The sequence below is a fragment of the Echeneis naucrates genome, chromosome 3 (genome assembly GCF_900963305.1).
Source record: "Echeneis naucrates chromosome 3, fEcheNa1.1, whole genome shotgun sequence".
In the NCBI taxonomy this organism is placed as follows: Eukaryota; Metazoa; Chordata; class Actinopteri; order Carangiformes; family Echeneidae; genus Echeneis; species Echeneis naucrates.
In genome coordinates, this window is record NC_042513.1 from 23,171,941 (window position 1) to 23,199,251 (window position 27,311).

A 27,311-nucleotide genomic window follows, 5' to 3' on the forward strand; every position below is an offset into this window, starting at 1 on the left:
AAAAAAAAACTGTTCTCTAAACTCTCCTGTTGCACACAACACGGGGAACAATAATCTGACAAGAGAACAGGATCTGAAGTATTCCTCATAAATATCACCTTTGACCCCTATCTGATCAAAAACCGTGCACTTAAAGAACAATGTTTCATTTCCGACCAGGCCCCCCAGGCTGCTAATGTCCCTTTATCAGCTCTGTGCGACAGAAGGGATGAAACTGAAGATTTTGGGCACATGCCAGGTGACTCTTCTTGGATGCTCTCCCAAAATCTCTTCTCTTTTCAAATTCTAGCCACAGCCTAATAGGCTGAGTAAGAGTCTACCGCTGGCATTGAGGTGATTGAAGCTTCGGTAGTGTGCCTGCCTGGAGGAAAGGAGGAGGGAAGGAGTCCGGCCTCAGCAGCGGGGAGAGAACGGAGGGTCGATTGGGGACTCTGTGAAGGACTGGAGCTCATAGGCAGCACCACTGTCCACCTCCATGGACTTCCTGGAAAACAGCAGACGGATGTCCCTATGGAGGTAGATCTTCCCAGACTTAGAGCTCTGGAACCTTTGTTGGAATAGAAGGCAGAGACAAAAAAAGACGATGAATAAGGGGACATGGGGATTGTCTATGTTGATGGATAGAAACAAAATGACAAAATGAAACCTCAGATGTACGAGGTAGCGCAAGGTCCGTCCCTGGCCCAGGGTGAGGGGCTTCCTGCTGGTCTGATTGTTGGTGTCACGGCGGACGGGAACAGAGAAGGTCCTCTGGCGTAAGAAGGTCTGGTGTCCAGCTGGCATGGCTCGTAGGTCGTACATCACAACAAACATCTTTACCACCGTCTTGTTGGGGTTGAATAAGGTCTGGGTGATACATGACAGGTATAACAAAAAACAAAACAAAACATGACATCAGTTTAGATATGTGAAATGAACATCACACTGTATGTAAGATCTGAATGACGTTATTAAAGTATATGAAGGAAAGCACCGATGAAATTCATATGTATAATCACAACAAAAACATTCAAGACTGCAACACAATCAAGCTTCTCTGTAGAACTGTAAGCATCCCTCTATAACCACTAGGGGTCTCTCAGTCTTTTGGCCACTGGGGGTAATCTACTCTTTGTTCTCAGTCTTTTGTTCACCATAATCCAAATAGTCTATCGCAATTCAACATAAAAAGAAGTTTCCTCACCACTTGAATGGTTCCTGATGGAGGTACACGGTAGCCCCTTTTCCCCAGGGACTCCAGGTTGATCACACCCTGTGAGAAAACGTATAACCAGTTAAATGATGTGTTGGCTAGAAAAAGAACGAGATAGAGCAGGTAAAAAAAAAAACAACAAAAAAACATCTCACCATATATGGTGATGGAGCATTGTCATCGGAGACGCTGTAGAATGACACGTCCACAGGTAAGGTCAGGTGACTGGGGCAGAAGGACCCACTGGCTCCCACCTCCGCTGTGAAACCTTCCACTGTCCCTAAAGGCTCCAGGCGGTAATTCAGCACACACTCCTGAAGAAACAGGGTTCAGTTTTACACAGAAATCCTTTTTATTCCTCTCTCAGACAACACATTTATGATTTTTACATTGACCTCTGATTTATCTCCATCAAGGACAATTGATGAAAATGGCAGAAACTCAGTTTTTATTCTATGAGCAAAGCTCTTAGGTAAGACGGTAAAAAAAAAATTAATAAATAAATAAAGCTTTCTGTTTTCCACTTTAATGAAGAAGGGCGGACAGCTTCTTCGCTTTGTGAGTACTATGTCTGTTTAGTGAGCTAAGATGGAAAAAGACTAAGGTTGTCAGGGTGTTTGCTCATTTTACCTCAAAGTTTCCCAGCAGACTGAGACTGGCAGGTGGAGCGCTGGCACTGAACAGCTGCTGTGACTCATCTTGGTACCCCTCTCTCTTTGGACACACCCTGAAGCGATAAATGACACAGACCTGATCAGCTTGCTCTCAGGATGGGGTGTGCACCAGCATCCTGAGGTGATTGCCTGACAAAGATTCCTAGTATGTCGGTAAAGGCCGGTGCCCTGGGTGAGACTGAAGTTTATGTCTAAACAAAAGCGTCATCAGCCATCTTAAGGGTTTATAATCCTGACATCTTTCAGATTAAATAGATAACAAAAGTGAAAACCATGTTTGGAAGCTTTAGAGAAAAATGACCAGAATTCGTTCTGTGGTTGAAATGAAACTTTGAACCCTGAATGTTAAACTTAGATAAACATCTGCTTTTTCAAAAGCAGCACTGAGCTGCCACCCACATCTGCTTGGTGTAGGCAGACCCATGGAGCTCTGTGGATGTACAGCCAGCTCACTCATGTCTGCCATTTTAAGCTGAAAGCGTGTGATTCTGAATGCAGTCATGGTACAGCAGAGCTTCAGCAGGTGGCAGCGTGAGAAGAACAGGAGTGACCTAACATTACCACACAGAACAACACTCCTATTGTCTGATCTTTGCACACACAAACAGTTCTTCTACATTCTATTGTTCTGTATCCTATTGCATGTAACTGCCTCAAAAGTTCTGTCTAATAAAGATCTCTGATAATTCTGGCAGTTAAGTAAAAAAAAAAACTCTTATGGTAATGCTTTATCTTGAAACGTGATAGAACACTATCAAGTATTTATGTTAGATGAGTTTCCCTTGCTTTCAGTTGCATATAGTAACAGCTGAAATGTTGCAAAGTGAGAAGAACAAGCAGGTTTTAAAATGGCGTTGAACAGTATGAGTAACTTGATCCAGATGGTACGATACTCAACAGATGATGTGGGAGGTAAGTGAAGAAGAAAAAAATCTTTTGTCCTTTAACAGTGATTAAATAAAACTGTATTTAACCTGTCAAACTGCTCTGACCTCCTTCTTGTGGACAAACTGAGCAGCACTCTGTGTAACTACAGTAACAGATATCCCAAGTGAGGAAATGCGTACCTTTTCCCAGAGGCCCAGGGCAAACCTTTACAGCCAGCCAGAGAGGTGTTCAGGTCAAAGTAGCCTGTTTGAGCTTTCCTCTGAGGAACCTGCACCACACACACAATACATGATAAACTAACCAAGAAAAAACTGAATCACTATCACAGACTAAATCAGGAACTTTGTTTTTTTTTCTGTCAGAATGTCAAATTGAGAGGATTATGACCACATGACAGACATTTAAAAGCAGAAGCTGTGCAAATAGTTTTCAATGAATGGAGAAACACGTTTAAAATATCAAATTCATTCATAGTATCAACATGTGATCATATTCTACGTGAATGTGAACTTGTGTGCTAGTGAGAAACCACAGAGTTTCCATGAGTGTGTGAACACATGTTAGTGTTTTCATATGTGAGTGAGACAGATCAGAGGACAGGAAACTGTAAGATTACTTCACGTCTTGATCAACACAAAGTCAGTACAACAACTTTCTTTGGCCAATGAGGCACAGATGAGTCACTTGCCTTTGCCTGTCTGTGTTGGTGTGTGTGTTTCTGTGTGGACATTAACCTCTGCAAATACTCAGTAGCACAGCAGCAATAAAAGCTGCTGCCAGATATTCTGAGTGTTTCACAAGCCTGATGAAAGTATTGTGTGAGTAATGCTTCATATGGCAAGAAATAAAGGGTTGTGAGCGTGGTGTTATGACGAACAAAACCGCATGGACACTGACCATTAATCATGACTGAGTGTGTATTTAAGCCTGTATCTCAATATAAGAATGTGGTAATGAGTGTGAGGTTGTGTGTGTCCTTGTGTCTTACAGGGCTGGAGAGCAGTGGCAGGCCGGTGCAGGGATGGAAGGCCTTGGTTGCTGTGGCGTCTAGTGAGTGGCGATTTTGTTTCTTCCAGCTGTTGCAGGGACGCAGAGGGGAGGGGCTGTGTGCACGCTGGGGCACAAAGACGGAGAGAGACTGAGCCACAAGTAAATCATCTGTATTTATTACATCATATTCTGTTGGATCATATGCCCTTTTTATGATCACTGCAGCACCACATATAACTGTTTCATTTAAAAAAAGGTCTACCAATTAAATTAAGAAGTAGTTTGATACTCATGTCTGTTTTTAAATGAACTCACTATTAACAAATCATATTTTGTTTGTTTAACCCATCAAAAAAAATTGTGGAAGTAACAACTTGCAGATTTTTAAGAAGTTACAGACATTTCTTGGGATCACTTGATTATGTAGTTAAAACAAATATCCTCTTGGGAGTGACAAAGCATGGCAACTGGGATAGGTGTAGACTTTATTGGTGACCACTTAAAACCATATGGATGATCAATACCTGCTAAGATGAGAAGTCCCTTACCAGTACAGCAGGAGGCGGGGTCATGTCGGGACTGGAGGTACGGGAACATCCAGACTCCGAAGGTGCCTGGTTCTCATCCTGGAGCGATGAGGCCTGGGCTTGCAAGCAGTTTTGCATCTGCATCTGGGACTGAGGGTGAGGGTGAGGCTGAGGCTGAGGCTTGCTGTGGTTGTGGCTAAAGTTACAGTTCATGGCTGGGCTGGCATCATTGCCAATCCAACTAAAAATCTGGGCATTCCTTGGGCTATTTTCGAGGATGGGGGAGGCAGAGGGAATTTCATGGCTGCTGGATGTCCTGACTCCTAGCGTTTCCTGTGGGGGAGTTCGTAAACGCTGACCAGCCTGTGTGTAGGACTGGCCTTTGAATGAGGATTCATCAAGTGTGAAGTGAGCACCATTTTGGGCCCGGGGAGAATGGCATTCGGTCCCCAGATCGGCTCGGGGTTTGTCTGTGCAAACAGGCGCATGCGGGGCAGCAGTGTGTGTGCTGCCTCTGTGAGGTTCGTGGCTGGGTATATGGCCATTCGTATAGCCGTTGGTGGCAGTGTGTGAGGCTTGGGGGATGTGTGTAGTGTGCGAGTATGTGCGGACCGTGTGTGTGACTGTTGTTGTGTGTGTATGGTGCAGAGGGCTGCTGCTTCTACTGTGCCTGGGGGACAAGGATGGGACAGACAGTCTCTCCTGGATGAGTCTAGTGATGTCTTGTACTGCTTGGGCGATGAGGGAGCTGTCTCTCTCCCTCTCCCTCTCCCTGTCTCTCTCTCTCTCCCTCTCCCTGTCTCTCTCCCTCTCCCTGTCTCTCTCCTTCTCTCTCTCCCTCTCCTTCTCTCCATTCCTCTCCTCCTCTCTGTCTCTTGTTTCAGTCATTTTCAGCTTCCTGCAGGCAGCAGGTTTAGGAGAGGTGCTCTCCCGTTTGCTGAAAGACGTGTCAGTCACAGGTGTGTTGAAGGGACTAGGCCATACACGCCCCACAGACTCATAGGGCGGTCCCTCGGGCTCTTTGGTCTTATTGGCAGTTATGTCATCGTGGTTACTGCCCCACATGGCTTTGGGAGGGTTGTCAGAAGCAAAAAGGCCAGGAGGGATTGGCGGTGCTGTGGGGTCGCAGAAGTTGAGCCTCTGTGCGATGCGGGCAATAACTTCCTGCCTCTCCTGCAGCAGGGATCCAATCAGGGGGTTTGTTTCATTTACATTCGGCCTTGGGGAAGGGCAGCAGGGTGGCTCAGCCAAGGAAAAATTCTTAAAGGCTCTCAGTGGCTCAGGGATTGGTCCCTTTGACCGCTCATTGCTGTTAGTGCCAGAACCATAGTCCTCCACTTGCATGGGATCGGGTGAACCGTTGAGAGCAGAGTAAAGCCACTTCCCTGTTTTACTTGTGGGAAGGGGAGAGGGGGAACGAGACGGTGTGGGGGAGTGGGAGGATTTGTGGAACAGTGGTGAACCTTGACGTTGGGGGATGTTGACCGGAGGAAGCTCTCCGTTCTGATACGCATGGTTTTCACTGGACTCCTGGCTCTTCTTGCTGTAGGGAGGTGGCACAGCTGTGTGAGGAAGGCTATTAATGGGGATATTGTTAATGGGAAGATTGGGAATGGGCAATCCATTGAGCAGAAGGCCAGACATGGAGTTGGAGCTCTTGCTGTATATGTTAGAGTTGTGAAGGAGGTTGTCCTTGCTGGGGTCCTGGTTCTTTTTTAGGGTGGGCAGGCCACCATGGCTGTTGAGGTTTGGGCTGAGGCTGTGGGTCTTGCTGTAAAGTGGAGGCAGACCAGTATGGATGCTGCAGGCTAGGGTGGGGTAGGTTGGTTGTCGTGGGAGTGACTGGACACGAACTTGCAGTGCAACACTCTGGGATACATTGGGGACGGGGAAAATGTGCTCTGAAGGCGGCTGGGAGAATTGCCACACCAAGTCCTCATCAGCAGCACTGATCCTGTTTGAAAAAGAGAAATTGAATAAACAGAAAATTGTTTCATCTTAATCTTAAAATATCAAGGCATTATCAGAGTCCCTGGATATTCAGCTTCTCTTCCTGTAATTCAGTTATTAAACCACATTGCACATATATTTACACCTACCTCTAAAACTTTAAAATAACCAAACTTTAGATCAAGTTTCCTGCAGTTTTAATAATCTGTTCCAACAGCCTGAATAAAAAGCCTTCCACCCACCAGTGTCTTGAGTGAGTGCTATGTCTGACCTGTACAGGATGTTTCTGGGGACAATGCCATGGGAGGCGCTGAGCCAGGCGCTGAGCTGGGAAAAGAAGACGTAGGAGCGAACAGCCAACAGCAGGGTCTTCTCTTCAATGAAACGATCACCGCTTCTATTAAAAACACGGTTAAAAGAGGTGGAAATGTGCCAGTATGTTAGTTTAATGAGAACACAGTTCAGGAATATCTGTGTGTGTGTGTGTGTGTGTGTGTTTTTCTCAAGCAGTCTTCCCTGTTGCTACACATGTGAGTAGGAAACTGGGCCAAAATCAGGCTAATTAACCCTCCGAGTGCCAAGTCTATTGTTTCGCTTTTTCAGTTTAATTTCCTCATGGTTCTTCCAAATAGTTTTTTTAGGCTTGATCTTATTGTATGCTTTGTAAACATTTCTGTTTATTAATGATCTGAATTTTGCACCTTTGTAACAATAAAAGCATGTATCAACTATCAATTATGGTGCATGCTCAGACCTGCTGGTGGAACCTGTACCAGATTGTACATTTGCTCATCTCCACACTGTTTAAGCACGATTTTAGCTTTTACTCATGCAACCCATCCGTGCCTTGATGTGGCATTGGTGTCTCTTCTGTTTTAGAAACTTGGTACCCCCTTCCCTTTCCAGAATTTTTTGTTGAATGAGGTAACTATGAAAGAATCTAAATGTACTGATGGTCTTTATCTGTACTTGACAATGAGACCCAGGCTGTCTGTTTTTAATAACACATTGAAAACGTAAACTGAAGACAGTAATGGATGAATGGAAGCTGCAGCAGCTTGAAACACTGTGCAACATACTGTATTTCTTATAAACTTCAAACTTTAAACAATATGTTGGCCAGAATAGAATTTTGTATAAATATGAAATGTCACCATGATTGAAATAACGAGTGTGTCTTACTGTCTTGGAACTGGCTGCAGGATCCATCTCTCTAATAGCAGAGCATCTTGTTTAATGACTGGGTCACTGATGGGGTCACTTGGGGGGCACTCATCGCCATAGCAACAGTCTGGCAGGAGCATGACCTCGATCATGATGGGGATGCTGTTCCTCCAAAGCAGGATCACCTCTGAACGGGTTCGCCTTGCCTGCCGACACTGGACACACACCAGCAGACAAAGGTGGAAGGTTAGCGGTCCTTAGCAAACACAACATCTTGAAATTTTGGGGAAGAGCAGATGGGACTAAATTGACCCTCACATCAGCCCAATGTAAGGATTACTCATAAGCTCAAAACGATAAAGTTAGCCTTCGATATAACTTGACAAATAGCTAGTGAATGAATTAGTCTTCCCTCAGTCATTAACAACCACACACATACGATGTTAACAGGCGTGTGTGCTCGCCAAAATTATTATACATTGAATGATTGAGCACATGCCCCTTCTCTTCTTCCAGTTTTATACTAACTACATGTTGGATGGAGTCAGGCACTGCCAAAATGGAGAGGGTGGAGCAGCCAACACCAAATTTCAAAACTCTTTTTTAGAGATGTGCGGGTGACATCATTGAGGCTTCATCCATCTTTATTCTAGTGTATGGTTAAAAAGTTTAAGTGATGTGGATTCAACTTTTTGGTCTTTTCAGAAGCTGTAGTGTTGCTGAATTGCATTTTACACAGTGAGGGGTGGACACTTTGTTCAAGCTGAGTAAGTAATACTGAAAAAATGCCATCACTAAAAAAAAATATTACCAATTTGTACTGTTTGGTATGTAAGCCCCAGTTCATGAGTTGAATGACTCAAATGAAAGAGCAACAACCTCAAGTAAAATGAACAGAACTGACTGGCTTTTTTAAAAATTTTTTACATTTACAGAGGAAAAGACAATAAGGAATGTGTAAACAAATGTGTGTTCACATGTGCTACCTGAGGCAGTTTGTCACTGCATTCGTGCTTGTGAAGAGGTGGCATGGCCGACTGGGCTGGTGGACAGTGCAGCCCCTCAGTCCTGCCCTTCACAGAATATTCTGGTGTCCTTCCCTCTGTGATGAGTAAGGTCAGGAACACCAGGAACTCCTCTGCATCGTATTCGAAAAACTCCTCCGTTGCATCTGGGGAAGGCAAACAAATAGAAGTCCAGTGTCTGCTTTTTGCTTTTCACTTAAAGAAGTGACAAACTAGACTAAAAGTATTTAAACTGCTATTTTTTTTTCTGTGCTGTGAACATTGATGGGGAAATAAAACTTGTGTTGTGTGTGGTAATCCTTATGTTTGTGCTTGACGTGGATGCTGCTATTAACTTTGGCTAGAAAAGCCTGTTTGGAGAAGGGGTGTGGGGGAAGGCAGTGGATGACACAAATTTTCTAGTTTGACTGCTTCAAAGGAATATATTTAGACCTTGCCCATCAGCTGATCTCAGGGGTGAAGCCACACACAGTCTGCTCTCTCTTAAACCACTCTAACAAAAACACATTCCGATATTAACATCATTCATACTGACTCACAGAGTATTCATAAACAAAAACTCATCTAGATATGAGGACAATACAGGACAGAAATAGGGAAGCTTTGTTGCACCACCCAGTGCTCAAACAGTTTGTGTTAGGGTGGGGCTGAACTGGGTATCAGGACAGAGTCAGGTTGAATCAAACATTGACCCCTGAAAAACAGACTATACCATAATGAGATTTACAGTTATATTGAAGTGGAAAGACGCATTTGAACTACAGTTCATACTCAACCACTGTCTTTCAATATTATTCACTAGGCAAATGTTCCTCAGCTGTAGTTGTGACTTATCAGTATGTCTCCTATCTCAGCAACATTAACCAACCCTGCTCTGTTTGTGTCATAATTGATGCTAAGAACAAAAGTGGGGTATTTTTAGCAGAAGGCTGAGGAGCCTGTCTTGGCTGTCTATCTCCTGTGCTCCTCCAGAGAAAACTCCCAAAATCCCGTAGGAGGTCAGCTGATACACAGCAGCACTGACAATTGTAGCTTTCTTTTTTGACAGGCCACAAGCAAAAAATTCAGCTGTACTGAAGATAAGTGAATTACAATGGAAGGCTCACCCCGCCTGCCTTCATCTAGATAGGAGTCACAACTATGTGCATTTTTTTAACGTTTTGATCTTTTGATGCTGTCAGGTCCTCAGGTCCCTAAACACACACAGAGACACACTGTCCTCCTCCCTTCAGGGCAGGCCTGGCAAGAACAAAGTCCCTCTAAGCTGGCTCTGCAGAAGTGTGAGCTGTGTGTGTGTGTGTGTGTGTGTGTACGTATTGCTGCCAGCCAGCCAGTCACGCACATTCCTCTCAGGGAACTCCTCCTACATGCCTTTGAGCTGCTGCTGCACGTGGAGAAAGGTGCACTCCAACACAAAACATGACGAAGGAGGGAGGGGAAGAAGGAGGTCTGTTAGCCAGCTGTAGGCTGAATACGTTCAGAGTCAAAGAGATGGAGAGGGAAGCTATATTAAGGGACAACCTCCTTTTCTTTGTGGGCTTGAATCAGAAACAAAGGGAGAAAAAGACCAACAGCAAGAGAGCATTAGGGGCCTGAGGGAGGGAGTAATATATGACAAAGGTCAAGATTCAAGGTCATAAGGTTTAATTCCTGAGCCTTTGAATGTAGTGGACATACAGCTGTGAGCTGTGGTTAAGGAATACACCCTGACGACTGGGGTAACTGGGAAAGGATGATGCCCTCAGGGGACTTGGACGGAAGGTACACATTGTGAAGGAGGCAAGAAGCAGGGATAGGTGAAGGGAGGGAAGCAAAACTGTGATTAATGGAGCAAGGGGAAAAGAGCCTCGGAGAAAGGCTGTTCTACCCACACCCCCTCCAGAGACACACACGCAGAGCCCCAATCATGTGAACACAGAGGGTGTCACATTGCTGCTTTCTAGGAAAACCAACTCCAGGAATACTTACGTTTAAAAGGAAACACTATACATAACTAAAACACAAAGGAACACAAAAAAACAAGAGCTATGATAAACAAATTCACCATCCACAAAATATACAAAGCCACTGAAAACATACAAAGCACACAGACACACACAGGAACATATACGCACATGTGCAGTGCAGAACAAAGGACTAGTGATGGCCGATTTAGTCAAGGGGCCCACCTCGTGTACATATAGATGAGAGCTGTCATTCTTTAGGCTGCCATATTAGAAAAGGACATTCCTATAAAGCCTGCAAGTGCGCGCACGCACATACACACTTTCACACGCATACAAATCAAAGAAATATAGCCTAAATGGAAGTTTGAAGGAGACCAGAATGCAGTAGAACTGATAAAAGCCAGAAAAGGATGTAACCTTCACACAGATATAAGGCAAGGCAAGTTTATTTATATAGTGGACATCATGCACTAAACCACTTCAACGTGCTTTATATACAAGCAGAGAATATACAGAGAAAAGTAAGAACAGTAACACGCATAAAATCTGTCATAAAATCCTAAAAATTAAATTAAAATGATTGAATATGCTGCAGTTTGGATATGTTAAGAGAAGTACAGTTCAGGTTTCCTGCATAAGCACATGAGAAAAGAAATATTCTTAACCTGGATTTAAAAGTATCAACATTTGGTGCTGATTCAACCTCAACTGGCAGTTTGTGCCACTTATTTGCAGCATTAAAGCTAAATGCTGCTTCTCCATGTTCAGTCAGTCCATGGATCTAAGAGTCCTGCCAGGTTTATATTCTCTAAACATATCAAAAATGGATTCTGGTCGCAAACTGTTCTGTGATTTGTAAACTAGCAGCAGGGTTTTAAAATCTTTTAAAATCTATTCTGTGAGTGACTGGCAGCCAGTGTAAAGATTTTAAAACTGGGGTTTTGTGCTCTGATCTCTTTGTCCTGGTTAAAACTCTAGCAGCAACGTTCTGGATGAACTGCAGCTGTAGCTCCTTATGGGAAGTCCGGTCAGAAAACCATCACAGTAATCAAATCTACTGGAGATGAACGCATGGATGAACTTCGCCTGTACTATTGGGATGATAAAACTTTTAATTCTGTTGATGTTCTTGAGTTGGTAAAATGCTGTCCTCAAAAGGAGCGAACTCTACCATGTAAATGTCAATGATAACACAAAATGATACTAAAGAAGAAAAAAAAAAAAAAGAAAGAGGAGTTGCCGTTTCAGATAGGGAAAAATCATTAAATGCAGATCACCACCCTCTAATCCTGCCTTTGGTACAAATTTGTGAATTTCTGTAACAATCCACTTTGTTTGCCAATCATTAAGCCTTACAAGCGGGGTTCAATGTTCAACCCCCACCCCCACCTCCCACTGGACCGTTACTGATTCATTTCTGCCCCTCCGCCCTTTAAAATGTGAAATCCATCTCCCAACAATTTATATTTGCGTGACTGAATTAATTTAGGTTTGTCACTTCCTTGCTTGCCTTCTTCTCTCCTTGTCCGATTGCATTCACAGCTTAAGAAACACAAAAAGAAAACATTACAATCAAGGAAAGCATAATCAGGTTTAAGTCCAGTTTGGAAATAAGAGGCTTTGGTGATGCAATCTCCACTTCACAGATCCAAACCTAAAAACATGACATATAATGGAGCACTGGTCTTTCTCTTTTCAACATGCGTGTGACCCCTCCTCCATCCCCCAATAATGTGCGATGTGAATTATGTAACAGGTCGGATTTGGATTCAGGCGTCTTATTATTAGACCTGTGACCGCCTGCCACCGGGTGCAGCTGGATTCACGCCTACAGATCAGCTGGTTCGGCCTGTATGTGAGCGCGCACACAAAAACACACACACACACACCTCTCAGCTGTCTTCGTGTCCTCTGGCCAACAGATCAGTATAGAATCATGTGGGATGGAAAAAGTCCCCCAGGACAGCAGTAGAGGGGTCAGCCTTGATAGCTAAAATTGTGTTACACACTGACACACAGCATAGTGTGATTCATCATTACCTAAAATCTATCAGAGAGGCAAATGAACAGTTTTGTGCCGCTTATCTGATGCTTTTCTACGTTTTGAGTAACACAAAGCCACACTTTTGTGTGGTAGCAGTAACATTGCTGAAGCCTGTAATGCCAGTATGCGTTTCTGGGATCAATGCTTCTATTGTGTATGCAGTGGTTTGTTTTAACAACAAAGGTGCAAAGACAGACAGAGGGAGAGGGAGAAAAAGAGAGACAAGCACACATACAGAAAAGATGACCAATTAATCCAGGAACTGCAGCCTCACAATCCCTGCATGACTGACTCTGTCCCTGTAGCAGAAGCTGTGTTGCTCTCTTCAAATACACATTTAAACACGCGCGCACACACACACACACACATAAACTCACAGTTAATTTGAATGCTGTGGAAGTAGCCAAAGTGGCAAAAACCACTCCCATCCTCTTTGGCTCAGATGGTGCTGCACTCCACATGTGTCATTTGTTTGTGGCCAAATGAAGTAAAGAGCCCTGCTAGAGTCTTTCTAGCCCTTCCTCATACCTCAGTCATGTGTCTGTGTTGGGGAGATAATACTGCAGCGTAACAGCCAGGGAGACATGAGACATAATTCAAAGAGGGAGAGACGGTGAGATGGTCTACAGGCAGATTTTTGATGAAACAACAGCGTATTAAAAAGGGAAGTCATTGTAACAGTGTTTCCAGTTGACATGGATTTCTTGGAAATCTTTGAAATCTTGCAGGAAAAAACAAACAAACAGGCAAATTAAATGAGATCTGCATCAGCTGATTGTCATTTTTAGAATTTCTGCTTCTGCTTTTTTGGGGGGGCAGGAGAAGTTTCACAGTCAGCAGAGAGCAAAGGGAAAAGCAGGGACAGATATCGGATGAGAAACAGAAACAGGTCCCAGAGAAGTCTGACTGAGATAGCTACAGTTAACATTGTACTTTTTAATGTGTTGCATCATCTGAGTTGAAGTTCAACAAAATACACCTATCTGTCAATTTATTATCTATACAGCTTATCTGTTTGGGTGTTAAGTGGGCTGAAACCAATCCCAGTTGACATTCATGATGGGGTTCACCCTGGTCAGGTCACCAGTCCATCACAGGGCTGACATACAGGGACAACCATTTACGCTCACAACAATGCTCAACAATTAGCATTAGACCCAGGCACAGAAGCTTGTACAGGGAGCACATTGAAACATGGCACAGAAAGGCCCCAGGGCTTTGCAGCAAGGGTGAGACAGCACTAACCACCATGCCACCTTCAAAACACACCCCTCAAGCAAAAACTGCCAGTTACACAATAGGAAGTTATTAGTCTTTTTGTGAGACAGGTCTTCAATACAAGAGAGACTATGGTCGACAGATGTGTCAGACAGAATTTTACAATACCAGATTTCCATGTCTAATATTCAAACTAAATGAGATGAGAAACACTGATAAAACAAAAACATAATGAAAGCTACAAGGCAACAGTAACTGCTTTGCTGCAGTTTAAACGTTCAGACTGGTTGTGGAGGTAAATAAATAACTCTCCAGCTGTCCACAGCTCCTGTTGACTTTCCCCTGTGCAACTCACTAAAAACCTTAAGTGCTCCAGTGGGGACGAGTCACTTTTCTCAAGATGAATAAGTAATAAAACTAAGGGAGGAAAGGTCTGTATTACTGGACCCATTTCTGATGAAAAAGCAGCAGACAGGATATCAGAGGGTATTTAAGATTCTGAGGAATCAGGAGATTTTTTATTTTTTATTTTTTTTTCATTAATTTGAATTTATTTTTCAAGGACCTGCAGACTCTTGATAATCAGTGTTCCAGGAGCAAGCGAGTGTGTATGTGTCTGTGTGTGTCTGTGTGTGCCAGTGTGTGAAGGGCAATTCCATGCAGCTCCTGTGCAGCTGTGCAGCCTGTGCTGAGGTCACTGAGGTGTGTCAGCTTAACACACAATGATATCTAGCTGCAACTCAGTGGGTCATAACGGTGAAGGTTCTGTGTGCTCTGCTGGAAGAAGAAGAGATTTTGTCGAAGGAAATTTTTTTTTTTCTGCATTTGTACGTTTTTAGTCACTGCTTCACTAAAAATGCTGAACACATAAAAATTTAAGATAAGATTTTACTGCAAGGGAAAAAAGTAATGTTGTAATGGCATGACCTTGAAATGTGAACAAATTCAAATATGGTTAGGCCAAAGCAAACATGCAAATACAAATACACATCAAGGCCATGTGATATCCCAAATGTCATCTTATGTATACCTTTATGCAGTGGTATCATCATTCATACACAACATCCCTTCTGCAAAGCATGCCTTGACTAGTAGAGTAAAACACAGCACTTCATATTACAACTGTGCATAGGTAAGAGGGAAGGAAAAGGAAACAAATCTAAATTTAACAGAACTTCTGCTGTGCTTGTACTGAAAAATTAGGTCATTCTCCTTTGATGTACTCGAAGAGGATAGTCAAAAAAACATTCAAACAATTCATACTGCTCTGTCATATTTCCACAGCAACAACTGAACTGTCACCACAGAACACGATATGATGGACTGCTGCTGCACCGAATTAAGCAGTGCATCACAGCACTTGTCAAATTTCCATGTGCTCTAAAAGATTGGAGACATTTCTTTTATTCATGAGAGACAAACATTCAATTCTGAGTAACGGAAATGTGATTCTAAATCACCAAGAACTGTGCAGTTGTGAACACAGAGAAAACTGCATTTCTATAATGTCTATATGGAGGCAGGAAGAGAGATTACACAGTTCCTCCATGCTAAATCTCCTTACTGCAGCCCCCGGTGAGATAAATATAGATGCAACTTGGTAGCTCTCATTTTCTATTTTTCTCTCTCTGATTTCAAAGTGTAAGTTCCCACAATCAAGTATCTGATGACTTTGTGACGGTGTCTGCCAGCAGCACCCATCTTAAAAAGGGCTTCTGCAGCAGCCGCCTGTGGTCATACACTATGGAGTGATAAAAGTAATTGCAAGATCACGAGAAAAGTTCCAGCAGGCACAAGTTAGTCGCTTAAATGCTGACTTTGATTGATACACACTATAGCCAGTTAACTAATCTAACCCTTCCCAAAACATCACGCTCATAGATTATCTAACAACTACAAAGAGGGCTCTCTTAAAATCCACCACTGGGGTGGGCTTTTGAAGGTTGGCTGATGCCCACTATGTGGATAACCCAAGACTAATAAAGAACATAGCGAAGTATTTCAAATACTCAAATGTACTGTTAGCAAAGCAGGTGGCGGATCTGAAGTGTCAGCAGCTCTGGCAACTGCATTTCTACCACCATGGGAATTGTTTGCGATGCCGTCTTCTCTGTTCCATGGCCTGCTCTGCAGTCTCACTTTATTTGGAGACCAGCTGGTCTGAAAGACCAGTTAAAGTACATCATCTTTCCCTATACATCTGAAGGGTTATGAGTGCTTGCTTGCAGTCCTCCATACACATTTTCTATTGCCATGAGTGCCTCACAAGACTGTGGGTCCAAATATATACAAGAGCAAAACATAAAGGCCAGTACAAAAGCTTGTAATCGGCATGTATGAATATGTAATAACATGGGTTAGGGTTACAATAAAGCAGACGCAGAGCACTCAACTGTCACATTCAAACTTTCCATTGCCATGACATCATCAGCTATTCCGGACCTGCAGTGATTATGTAACATTTCTAGAAGGGATTGTAACATTTCACCAGTTTGTTACCAAAAATGTTTCACTTTAAATACAATCCAAGCAATTTTTTGATTTACTGTGCTAAATATAAAAGGATGGCCAACCACAAAGAACTGGAGCCAATCAAATCTAGACAATTTATTGCTGCTGTCTAAACATCCAACAGAGCCAGTGTCATGGCATCAATATTTTGTGATTGAATAACTGAACAATGAAGTAAAATCAGGTCACACAGTTACTGCAGAGTCCCATAATTTACACACAACCAATGAGTTGCTACAACTGGTCTCGCAATTTCTATGTTGAAAATATGTGAACAGGTATATGAGGACAATAGGTTTGGACAACTAAATTAATACTAATAGAGCTAATCCATTCTTGTACAAGCTAGCACATTTGAGTTATCTTGCAGCAATTTTGATTTACTGATGTAAAACAGACTGACATTGATACAGTCAAACAAAACATCCATTTATCCAACACACCTGTGGGGAATTTAAATGTTTTCAATAAAGCAAAATTTTCTGTGAAAGCAAAAACTGAGCTACAGTTTAAGACACAATTAATTGAGCAGCCCTGCAGAAAATCCAAGAACTATCTGTTTTCCTTTTTACGCTAAAAAATGAAAGGCTGTGTCAGAGGAGGAAGGACACATAGCCTCACTGATTTCTCCCCTGGCTGAGTGTCCTGGGAGGTGCTCAACAGTGATCAACGATCACAACTGTTGTCCAGGGAAGAAAGGCTCAGAAAAATTAAGGGATAAGAGTTGCCAAGGCAACAGAGACATTTGGTTAAAATTTCCTGTCACAGTGATTGAGGAACGTCTGTGTGTAGGCTTGAGCTGCATATCCGTCTTTTATGTGACAGTCAGCTGCAGTTACACATCAGTCTCTGTAGCCAGTTAATTCTCCTGTTGTGCTCTGCCAGTGCAGTGTTGTGCGCTAACTCCATTTGACTTTTTGTTGGTGGGTCTGCTGTGGTAGGACTGTAATACCATTTCCATGTATTGTGCGTTGAGAGTGACGCTGCTCTGCATGTTAAGCTGTTAATGTGATCAAATGCTCTCTTGTGCTAGTGTAGATGTGTATGTTTCCCTGATTGTGTCTATGAGTATTTACGTCACTCCCTTACTTTTGTTGCATGGTAAAGTAGCAGAGGGCTCCTTGTTGAACTTCAATGATAATAACAGAGCCAGCTGTGTTTCCATAGTGTTTTATAACATGACTTGCATGTCACTGCCAACTCACCTTTCCTGTTTTTGTACAATTTATGAGATTAAAAAACAGTGGAAGTGGAACCTGAGTCTGCCAAGAGGCTGCCATGTTTTTGCTGAGAGGATCATCTGGGTTTAACTTCATGTGTTGGATTGAAACATTTCAAATATTTTAAATATCTAACAAATAAACTACAGCCATTGTCAAGTTGAACGTGGTTACTTAGACTCACTGTGCCTTTCTCAATACTTGTCCACATTCTTCCCACTTGATTTAGTGAGATGTGCCTTCAAGACTGTGCTTGGGCTCTATGACATGTGTGTGAGTGTCCCTCTCTCCCACTCTGGAACACAAAGGGGCAGATTCAGAGCAGACATAGCAACAAGTCCTGATTGGCTGAGGGGCGTCAGTACAGCTCCAGCTGAGGAGAACCCTTCCTCTGTTTAGTGAATTCAGCTGCTATTATTCTCCCACGGCGAACAAACATACACACACTCAGACTCGCCCAGACTTACAAACCACCTTGCCCCCTCTCTAACACCCATTATTGTCAACCACAAACAGAGCTGTTGTTCAGAGGCTGAACAACTTGCAGACTCATTAAGTCACATGGTAAACAAGCTCTGAGCCACTGGGAAAAAAGTTTTCATCATGACGCAGAAGTGCTTTACAGACAAAACTTAGCCAATGTGGAGGCTATGTGCAAGTTGCATGTGGAAAAAGCCATTAAAGGCTGATGATGCATCATGTCTGCTAATTAAAACATCTTCCACGTTATCATGCCTCTATTCCTGTCTGTACACCATGCCAGTAGGTGAAAATGTGCCAAAAGCCCATTACTCCTGTCAGTCTTACCAAGGTGTAGTCAAGCTGGTGGCTGAAAGTATGAAAAGTGAATATGAATTTATTAAAAAACAGGACATAATTTTCTTACATCTTATGCTATCTATATGCAGCTCTATGGTTGTATGTGTAACATTAACAGGCCATTCAGCTGAAATATACAATAGCTGACTTGTTGCTGTGAACTGTTGTTGAGTCCATGCAGACAAATCCCTCTAAAATCACCCTTGCTGTTCATACCTTCTTACAATATTAGGTCAGGATGTATGATGAAAGCTCTGGTTACAATAGAGGCCAATCAGGGTTAGGTAATGGTGGATGAAGGAGTGCAGAGTCTGCAGGACACCAGTCAATTTCACACCCAGTTAGAATGAGTAAAATGAGCTGGTCTTGGCTTTGAATCTGACTGAATATATTTATTTATTTATTTATTTATAGTGTGAATATCTCTACATCCCCTTGGATGGACCTACTGCAACATTTTAGACAAGCAAAGAAATACAGTACACCCTCTGCCTGTTCAACAACTTAAGAAACACTTACGTAAATCCCCATTATTTAGATGAGTTGCTGAGATGCAGACTGGAATGAGCAGCTACCAGGTATAAATGCATTAAGCTAAAATAAATTTCAAGTATACTGTTGGTGAAAAAATATTATACCTTGTAAACTTTTTTGAGATTAAAAAATATAACCATTGGGTTAGGGTTAGGGTTAGGGACCATTTCCTCACATTACATTCCTCGTTCTCATCTGTCCTGATTTCACAAAAATGATCATCTAACTCACCTAAGCTTTCCAGTGTCCTCCATATTGCCCTTTTTTACCTTGCTTGCATATATTGTAGCTGGCCTCTAAGCTCCCTTTTTTCAGGCTAGAGCAGCCCTTTGGAAATCTATTGTCCAACTAATGCCTGTTATGTAAGTGGAGCGGAGCAGGTACAGCAATACTGGACAAGGTGGTCAAAGTGGGACTTACTAAGCCCCAGCCAAGCCAGCAGTCATTCAGAGCTGCCTAATCTAGCATCCACAATGCACACTTGGTCTACACACTTTTATTGTAAAACCAGCTGTCAGGTTTTGTACTTTATAAAAATTAAAAAAAATTTCAGGTTCATTGGCAAGAAGGGGAAGACCATTTTAACTACTAGTTGGAATTTGGTGACACATCCATGTCCTCTCCATTGGTAACATTTGAGCTGAATGCTGGGGTGTGTGTGTGTGTCGGGGGGGGGGGGGTTAGTAGGGCAGTAGGGCAGACCAGCCAGACCAGCCTCTCTCTCTTTGTAACACGAGCCACCCTGTCCAACATGAATGCAGAGGCTTCTGACCTCTCCATGTTGTCAATGCCAATTCAGCAAAGGGAAGTCCAAATGGAACAACCAAAGCAGCTTAGCTCCAAGGACCATGTGAAAAGTGTGTCAGTTGTGGTACAAGCAGATTGAGGTGGTTGGAGGCTGGAAATAACCGCATGAGACAGGAAAGTCAAGGTCAAAGTCTTGACATGACTGGAAAAAAACCCTCACCATATTCTTGGTAAAGATGTACTGGATCTCTAATCTGCCCTCAATGGCCAGGCTTTTGACTGTTTGTTACCTTTCATTGTTCTGCTTCATGTAGGCCTATTTGTCAATTAGAGGCTGCTTTTGTCAGCAAACACAAAGATCTACCCTCTTAAAGTCAAGTTTAGTTACATAGGCTGACGGTCAACCTGAAAGAGATGAGATGAGGCAATGGAGGACAAGAAAGAGGATAAATACGATGAGTCTTAAATTAACTTAATCTCACATTGTTTTTAATAAACAATGTGCTTAACGCCTCCACAATGAGCCCCCAAGGTGCTCTCTGTTAATGGATACTGGTTGTGTAGGCATTTGTGTATCTGTGATTCCATTACGTAAAAAGATTAGGTCACATGAGGGATAGATCAATTATCCCATCAGAATCGGTATTAGATTCCCTCTGATAAATTAGTATCAGTGATAGCTCTGAGCCTGAATTCACAAAGGAATGTTTTTCCAACCTAACTTCTAGTTGGCTTGTTCTTGCTTCATGTTAGTATTAGATATTTCAGTTCTGAAACATCTCCGATGGGCCCCTTTGGGCCAAAAAAAGCACACTGTCATCATGAGAACAACAGATGAGAGGTAAGTGGTACCTGAAACTGATTAAAGTGTTGCTTATGCAACGCTCTTTGCAACCAAAGATGTGTGGTGTCTGGTAACAGAACCTAAAACCTGACAAGGGCTCCAGCCTCTCCAGTCAATCTAGGCAGTCAATATCAGCGTTAAACGACTGAAATAAATCAGGGATATCTGACAAAAAAAATGTGGTTCTTTATTTCTGTATGGTGAGGATTTGTAATATTTTAATACAATGTCTGGTATAAGCAAACTTTATCATGTTCATCAAAAATATCTATCTGGATATTTAGCTTTAAAAGGGACTGACTCAAGAAATATAAATCAAAGCTGATCAAATCTTTATTTGTATAGCACTAAATCATAACAAAGTTATATCAAGGCACTTTACATATAGAGCAGGTCTGGATCAAGCTCTTTATAAAATTATTTAAAGAGACCCCACATATCCTCCCATGAGCCAGCACTTGGCGACAGCGGCAAGTATATAAAAAATATAAAAAAAAATAAATAAATCGAAGCATAGTTATTTCTCATTACAGATTACTAAAAACACATAATTTGTAGGGGTGTTCCAAAGAATTATTCATATAAGAGTCGCAATTCTCATTAACTACGATTCAGAATCGATTTAAAATGTCCCAAAATCGATTTGAAAAAATAAATAAAACAAATCCACAGGCTGTCTGCCTCCATTTTGGATGCGGGACATCCTGACGTCACCAGAGAGCCAGTTCTAGAAGATACACATGCACGGTAAGCACCAAAACAATGAGGAAACTACAATAATGGAGGAAAGAGAGATTCAACCGGCCCCGTACTCGTTGAAGGCAAAGATTTAGAGTACCCCAATTACTCAAACTCCATTAAAAATTTTCCCACATATATATTTTTTTCTTTTTTTTCCCAGTTCTTCTATGGAAGGGTGGCTCGTCTAGGCTTGTCTAGTCTCTAGTCTCGGAGGGGTCCGGTCTCTGGTCTGGTCTCTTCTCTCTGCAGGTGTCTGGCCTCTGGTCTGGTCTGGTCTGGTCTCTGGAGAGGTCTGGTGTCTGGTCTGGTCTGGTCTCTAGTCTCTGCAGAGGTCTGGTGTCTGGTCTGGTCTGGTCTGGTCTGGTCTCTAGTCTGTGGAGGGGTCCAGTCTCTGGTCTGGTCTGGTCTGGTCTGGTCTGGTCTAGGAGCTGGGTGGGAGGGGCCGCAATTCCTTGCTGTAGCCCAATCGTCACCAATTAGCCTAGACATGTTCTATCGTGAGACAGTCAAAGATTCCCACATGTAATAATTTGACTCATTTGCTTGCGATATATCTTTAGTGAGCATCAACTTTCTGGTAATTCTGTCAGGCCCTTCTATGATGTATTTCCTTTTACTATTTTGGACAGATCTAGGTTTGTTTTCAATATTATCAGGTGTTACAATAGTTGGGCTTTTTGTGATGCGAACTCAGAGAGAGATCAAGAGATGAAGAGAGATGACAGGGGAGTGAAATAAAACGGGTATGACCAGCATAGTGATGGGAAGGAAAGTTGATTCAACATCAAAGACAGGCAGAGTTACCTGTACAGGGTTTTCCCTGCTCATGGAGGTCACAGAATAGAAGACATACACCTATGCAAATATCATTGGCTCAGTGGTAGCAATAACATGAACCATAGGCCTACTGCTTCTGTCAGTAGAGCACTAAGTCTGGATGGTGCATCAATTGTGTATTTATATGGCACAGAGTTAGAGGCTATACATGTACATGCTTTTAAGAAACTTAAAGAAACTCATTAATTTCTGTTATTTTCAGTATTGTGTGGTTTCTGTAACAAGCATTTAAAGCTCAACACAGATCTACGGTGGATATTTCACATCAAAGATTTTGATGACAGTGGAGACAAGGACGCAAAATGGAAGACACCTTGAATTAGGTCATGGTCATTGAGATAATATAATGTTATTTAAATCGTTTGCTGACACAACCAAATATATACTGTACGAATCCTGTTCAGTAGCCCTTTCGCCTTTAATTTTAGCTAATTCATTCAGAGTTTGATGAGACCTAAAGACACCATAAGAAACAATACTAGTCATTTACAGGTAATACAGGCGAGGACAAACTTGATGCATGAAGGACAGACAGAAATAGAGAATCACAAATTGTTATAGAGAAGGAAGAAAGATAGATCATCCCCACAAAAATACCACCCCCACCAAGAAAAAAACAACAGGTCCAGATGGCTCTTCCTGTTCCTACAGTGCTGGGTGCTGGTTGGCTCTGAGGAACGACGGGGGCAGGCGGATGTGACGAACACAAAGACAATGACATCACTGGCTCAGTGGCACCTTGGCAGCAGAAACGTGACCCATGCTGCTTCAGCTAGTCCAGTTCTAAGTCTGGGTGGTGTATTTTTGTGTCCATACACCTTGTTGACGCCATGCCTTAATACGGAGAAGATGCTATAAATATGTACACTTGTTTTATGTCTGAGTGTGCAAGTGAGGAAACAGCTAACTGTGACTTCAGTGACCTTAAGCAAACTATACATAATATATAGTATATCCATATAGTCTAACTCTGTAAATGTGTCCTGATTAAAGGCTGGTGTGCTAAATAAAATGTTCCAGCGTTATGTAAGAGCGTTAGTAGACTGGGAGAACTGGGTGCACAATCCCATACAGCGACTAGGCTACTTAAAGTCCAACCTGTCACAACAGCATTGATTTAGGCTGATTACTCTGGGGGCCAGTATAGCCGAATGCAAAGTATCGGTATTCATTGCAAAAGGCAGCTATGAATCTCGCTGTACAATGGAGAGTCCAATATCCATGTTGAGGGGAGATGGGTCAGTAAATGGTTGTGGTGTTGTGTTGAAAAAGTAATACAGAAAAGCACTTATGTCAACTTAAACTAGTTCATGGAATCAATTCCAACTGTACAACTGTGTGCCTAGACATAAAATTTTTAAGTGAGGAAAAAAAACATGGTTCAATTATTAGAATGTGGAAATCAACGTTGATTCACTGTATTTTACGATATACAATCAACATTAGTTTAAAATTTCTATGCAAAGAAGTGATGGAAAGTGATGGGATGTATAAAAACAGTCTTTTCAATCAGTATTGGTTGATATGTTCCCAAAAAACATGCCAATAGGATACAGATGGAGTTCAACTCTGTGAGGGGAGTAAAACACAAGAGAGCACCTGTTGTGGAGACCTCCTGCTACAACATGGGGTAAATCACTGCCAACAAGAGGCAAAGACAACACAGGGCCAAGCAGGTGCTGTACAGGACAGTGTATGTCACTCTGCATTATCTGGGTCTCTCATCAGTGAGAGTGTATACTCTGATCCGCCGCCATGTGTCTGGGACATCTCAGGGCAGCTGTAATCTTACTGAGCACAGGGCAGAAGGCAGGCAGTGAGTAAGTTGTGTGTGTGTGTGTGTGTGTGTCGGGGTGGGGGTGGACATTATTCAACTCTTCCTCCAGGGACTAATGTCTCCAAACAGGAAGCACTGCCATACTAGCACACCAAATAACATTACAGGGAGCAAGAACACAGCTCTGAGCCGTGCCAGCTGAATAAGCCCCTCCAACATTACTAGCTCTGAAGTCATCACTATGTATATTGTTTAAAATGTGTCCAAGAGAGGGAGAAACTGAGAGCTGCGGTTGAGGACATTACAGAGCAAGCACTACGTCAGACCATTGTCAGAGTTTTACTCTGACACCATATGACCTCATATGGCCAACTTATGTAAAGTCTTCTTGTTCACTGATCTGGTTATTAAAAAAGGGCCACAGTTGAGCCAAAGCAACCTGTTTTTAGGTGAAACCAATCCCAGTGTCATCTTGGATCAAGGATATAAGGACAATGACATATTATAAAAATGATGTCTTTTGGGATAAAAAAAAAAAAAAAAACTAAACAAAAACACAACTCCAGAACAACCACGCGTCATTTGAAACAGTTTGAAACCTGATGCAGCAGGCTCTGTTTTAGCCAACTGGTGTAAACAGGTCCTCAGTTTTCCATAGCTGCTCTTTATGAGACCTGTTAAACGCTGTCAGTTGAGCCACATGGTTCAACGGCACAGCGCTTATTAAGGCCAACAGCAATCTGTTGTGTACTCTCTGTAACACTCACTCACTCACTCTCTCCTCACACCCGCACACACACCATCCTGACTCACAGAACTCAGAAAAACAACAGGTCAGATAACTCTACTTAGGCCCCTGAGCGTAACATAAATGCTCTTTTTCTAGCATTATAACAAAAACATGGATGCTGCATGTATTTCTGAGAACATTCCCCTGGTTGAAACACAGAACCCATTGAAGACACAGACTAATGCGGTTTACTTCCTCTTGATACAAACTCTGAGACCTGAACTTTGATTTATAGCTGATGTAGGGCTCCAAACTGATTCCAGCTCCTTTTGTTTTTCAATTTTCAATTTCTCTCCATCATCGTGTTGAATGACTTATGAGCATTCTTCCTGGTGGAAGGAAAAAGGGCGATAAAAAAAGCCATCACTTTCCCAGCGTCTGTGAGAAAATTCATCCACAAATATTCTTATCATTATAATAAACTATTACATGTCTTCAAAAAATACTGTTGTAGGCGACTTAGAGAATTTGTTTTTTTACAGCAGTGACTAAGAGACTGTGCTTATATGGGATCTGATTATTAAGGTCAACATCAGTACAAACACTGATCTGATCTGATGATTTCAATATCATATATCATAATAAGTGCACATAGTGTCCCCTTAATATGCAAAAAGTGTCACTTTTGCCAAGATATGGGCGGCCAGGTCGTGATTATACTGCCTCATCACCGCCCCTCCCCCAAAAGCCTTAGCTTGACTTTTCACACCAATCTGATCAGGAGGTCACTGCCTGTGAGACCTGACACAGGAGTGTTAGTTTTAGATGCATATGTCTGGACTTGTTCAAATCTTTTGCTTGAACGTACTCTAGTTAGGGTCTCCTAAGAAGTCTCAACCTAGAGGGTGAAGAGCACTGCAAGTAGATCATCTATGCTTAGCTCAGCCTTGATATGGTCCAGGCTACTAAAAACACAGCTGCTTTCGCCACTGCAGTCCTGCTCCCTGAGAGCAAAGACAAGAGAGAGGCAGGAGAAGGAAGGCATCTGGCCTATAAGCAATCTGGTATCTCCACCACAGGAATGGTACAGCATGTTCCAAATAACAATAGCACCGCAGTATCTGCCAGTCAAAGAGGGAGCTACTGCTGTGGAGCAGCCTCTACTGGCACAAGCTCTCACAATTGGAACATGACAGCGGGCAAGCCAACCTGACATGGTGACAATCCATGAAGGGTGAAGAACAGATGCACTGCACTCATGTGCATCAGCCAAACAGCTATGTTTTTTTGTTCATAAAAGGCAGGGACACATGAAGAGTGTCTGTTTCTAAAACATTTCAATATTGCCCAATTTGAGGGGTATTGTCTCAACCAGTATCAGATATGCAGATGCAGCATTTTAAGCTTCATTATTTGGCTATAATTACACTGTAGTGTCAATGTGCCCTGTACTCAGACAAGCCACATAACATACAAGTCTGGGGCCAATGCTTCTATATAAAGGATCATGAAAGCAAGGCAAGGCTAGGGTTAAAAGTCTAGGCCCATATAGGGCACGTGTTTACTGTGTGTTGAGGAGTTCCATTACCAGAATATTGTGCTCTAAGGAGGATCCTACCTACACCAGCCAGCAACCTCACTGCTGTTTCATAACCTATACAAACAAATAGACTATCCCTGATTGACTGCAGCTGATCTCATCATGTCTGAGAACAGAGGTTCTTCACACCTTCAAGTATGCTACCATTGTTTTCTTGGAAACAAATGAAAGCCTAATATACCTTGAATCACAAACAACCATGTCCATTCAATTATTGAGTGAATCGTTTAGCTTTTGAGCGTATGCAATGCTTAATGACGTATCACAGCAGAGAGATAGGTATCAACAGACTCTTTCAGAATAAATTAATAGGATAGTAATATTATTATAATCACATAAACAAACAAGGGTGTCCCCTCCGCCTCCGATTTACCCTTTGCTGCAGCCACAGCGACATGTAAACAGGTTGCAGAGCATAAGGCAGGATCCTTATTTCCACAACAGGGTGGGTGTCAAGAGCATTTTGCAGCATCCCTATGCAAGGGACTGTCAAAGATAAGCAAATGAAAACAGAATGATGTCTTTGGCGTGAGAAGAGCGTGTAGGCTAAACATTAAGGCAAAGGGGGAAAAAGGTGTGTGGTGCGTGTGTGTGGGGGGGGGGGCGACAGAATCATCTGATGTTTGTGTTAACATTCAAAATTAGAGCAGCAAATGTATGTTGTATGTAAGTGTCCTCATTTACTTGGGTCAGGCTTTGTTAATTCACATAACCAGTGACCAGGATGACCAGCTGTTACATAACTCCCTGGCCTGATTCTTCCCTCAGGGGTAATGAGTACAGTCAGTCCACTTAAAAGCTGAAAATGCATATTTTGCCCCACTCACTGACCATCGAGCCCCCCCCTCAAAGATCCGTGTGTGTGTGTGTGTGTTGTGTTGTTTCTGGTTCGCCACGTACCTCGCTCGGGCTTCATGTTGTCCAGTGTCATCAGGTGGCCTTCAGGGTCTTCTCTTGTTCTATCACACACAGCAACACCACGGTGTTCACTCCCCCCCCCACTCTCCAACCCCCCACCTCCTCCTCCTCCTCCTCGGTGACTGAGACCTGCTGTATTAACGAAGCAGTAATATCAGCTGTGAAGCCCGTGTGTCGGTGCCAGCGGCCCCTATCCAACAACAAAGCATTGCTTTGTTAGCATGCTACTGTACGCGTCCATCGAGTCGCACTGTATTGTCCAACTGACCAACACAAAGACAGCTGATCGCAGTCGGTACCGGAGTTGACAATCCGCTTGCTGGCGAGCCGAACCGATCTGACTACCAGTAATGTGACGAGCAAGCCGTCGACTCTCGCCAGTCTTCAGATTACAGCACCTGAAATCGTGGTTACA

General features: G+C 42.7%; 1 protein-coding gene across 1 annotated transcript; it reads right to left on the reverse strand.

Moving 5' to 3' along the window:
- Positions 1–10: 10 nt before the first annotated feature.
- Positions 11–26,997, reverse strand: atosa (atos homolog A). The gene is made up of 12 exons (XM_029498974.1): positions 26,879–26,997; positions 8,372–8,556; positions 7,404–7,600; positions 6,493–6,618; positions 4,293–6,225; positions 3,743–3,868; positions 2,934–3,022; positions 1,823–1,919; positions 1,348–1,506; positions 1,184–1,252; positions 647–846; positions 11–547 (listed from the first exon to the last, which is right to left on the reverse strand). Exons 1-12 carry the CDS (start codon positions 26,907–26,909, stop codon positions 394–396), a joined length of 3,366 nt encoding a protein of 1,121 aa, XP_029354834.1. The 5' UTR covers positions 26,910–26,997; the 3' UTR covers positions 11–393.
- Positions 26,998–27,311: the final 314 nt, after the last annotated feature.

Coding starts and splice junctions, on each gene's coding strand:
- atosa (XM_029498974.1), bottom strand. CDS start 26,909: ATGACACTGGACAACATGAAGCCCGAGCGAG. Junction 6,226..6,492: donor CCCAGAAACATCCTGTACAG/GTCAGACATAGC, acceptor TTTTTCAAACAG/GATCAGTGCTGCTGATGAGG. Junction 3,869..4,292: donor CCCCGCCTCCTGCTGTACTG/GTAAGGGACTTC, acceptor TTTGTGCCCCAG/CGTGCACACAGCCCCTCCCC.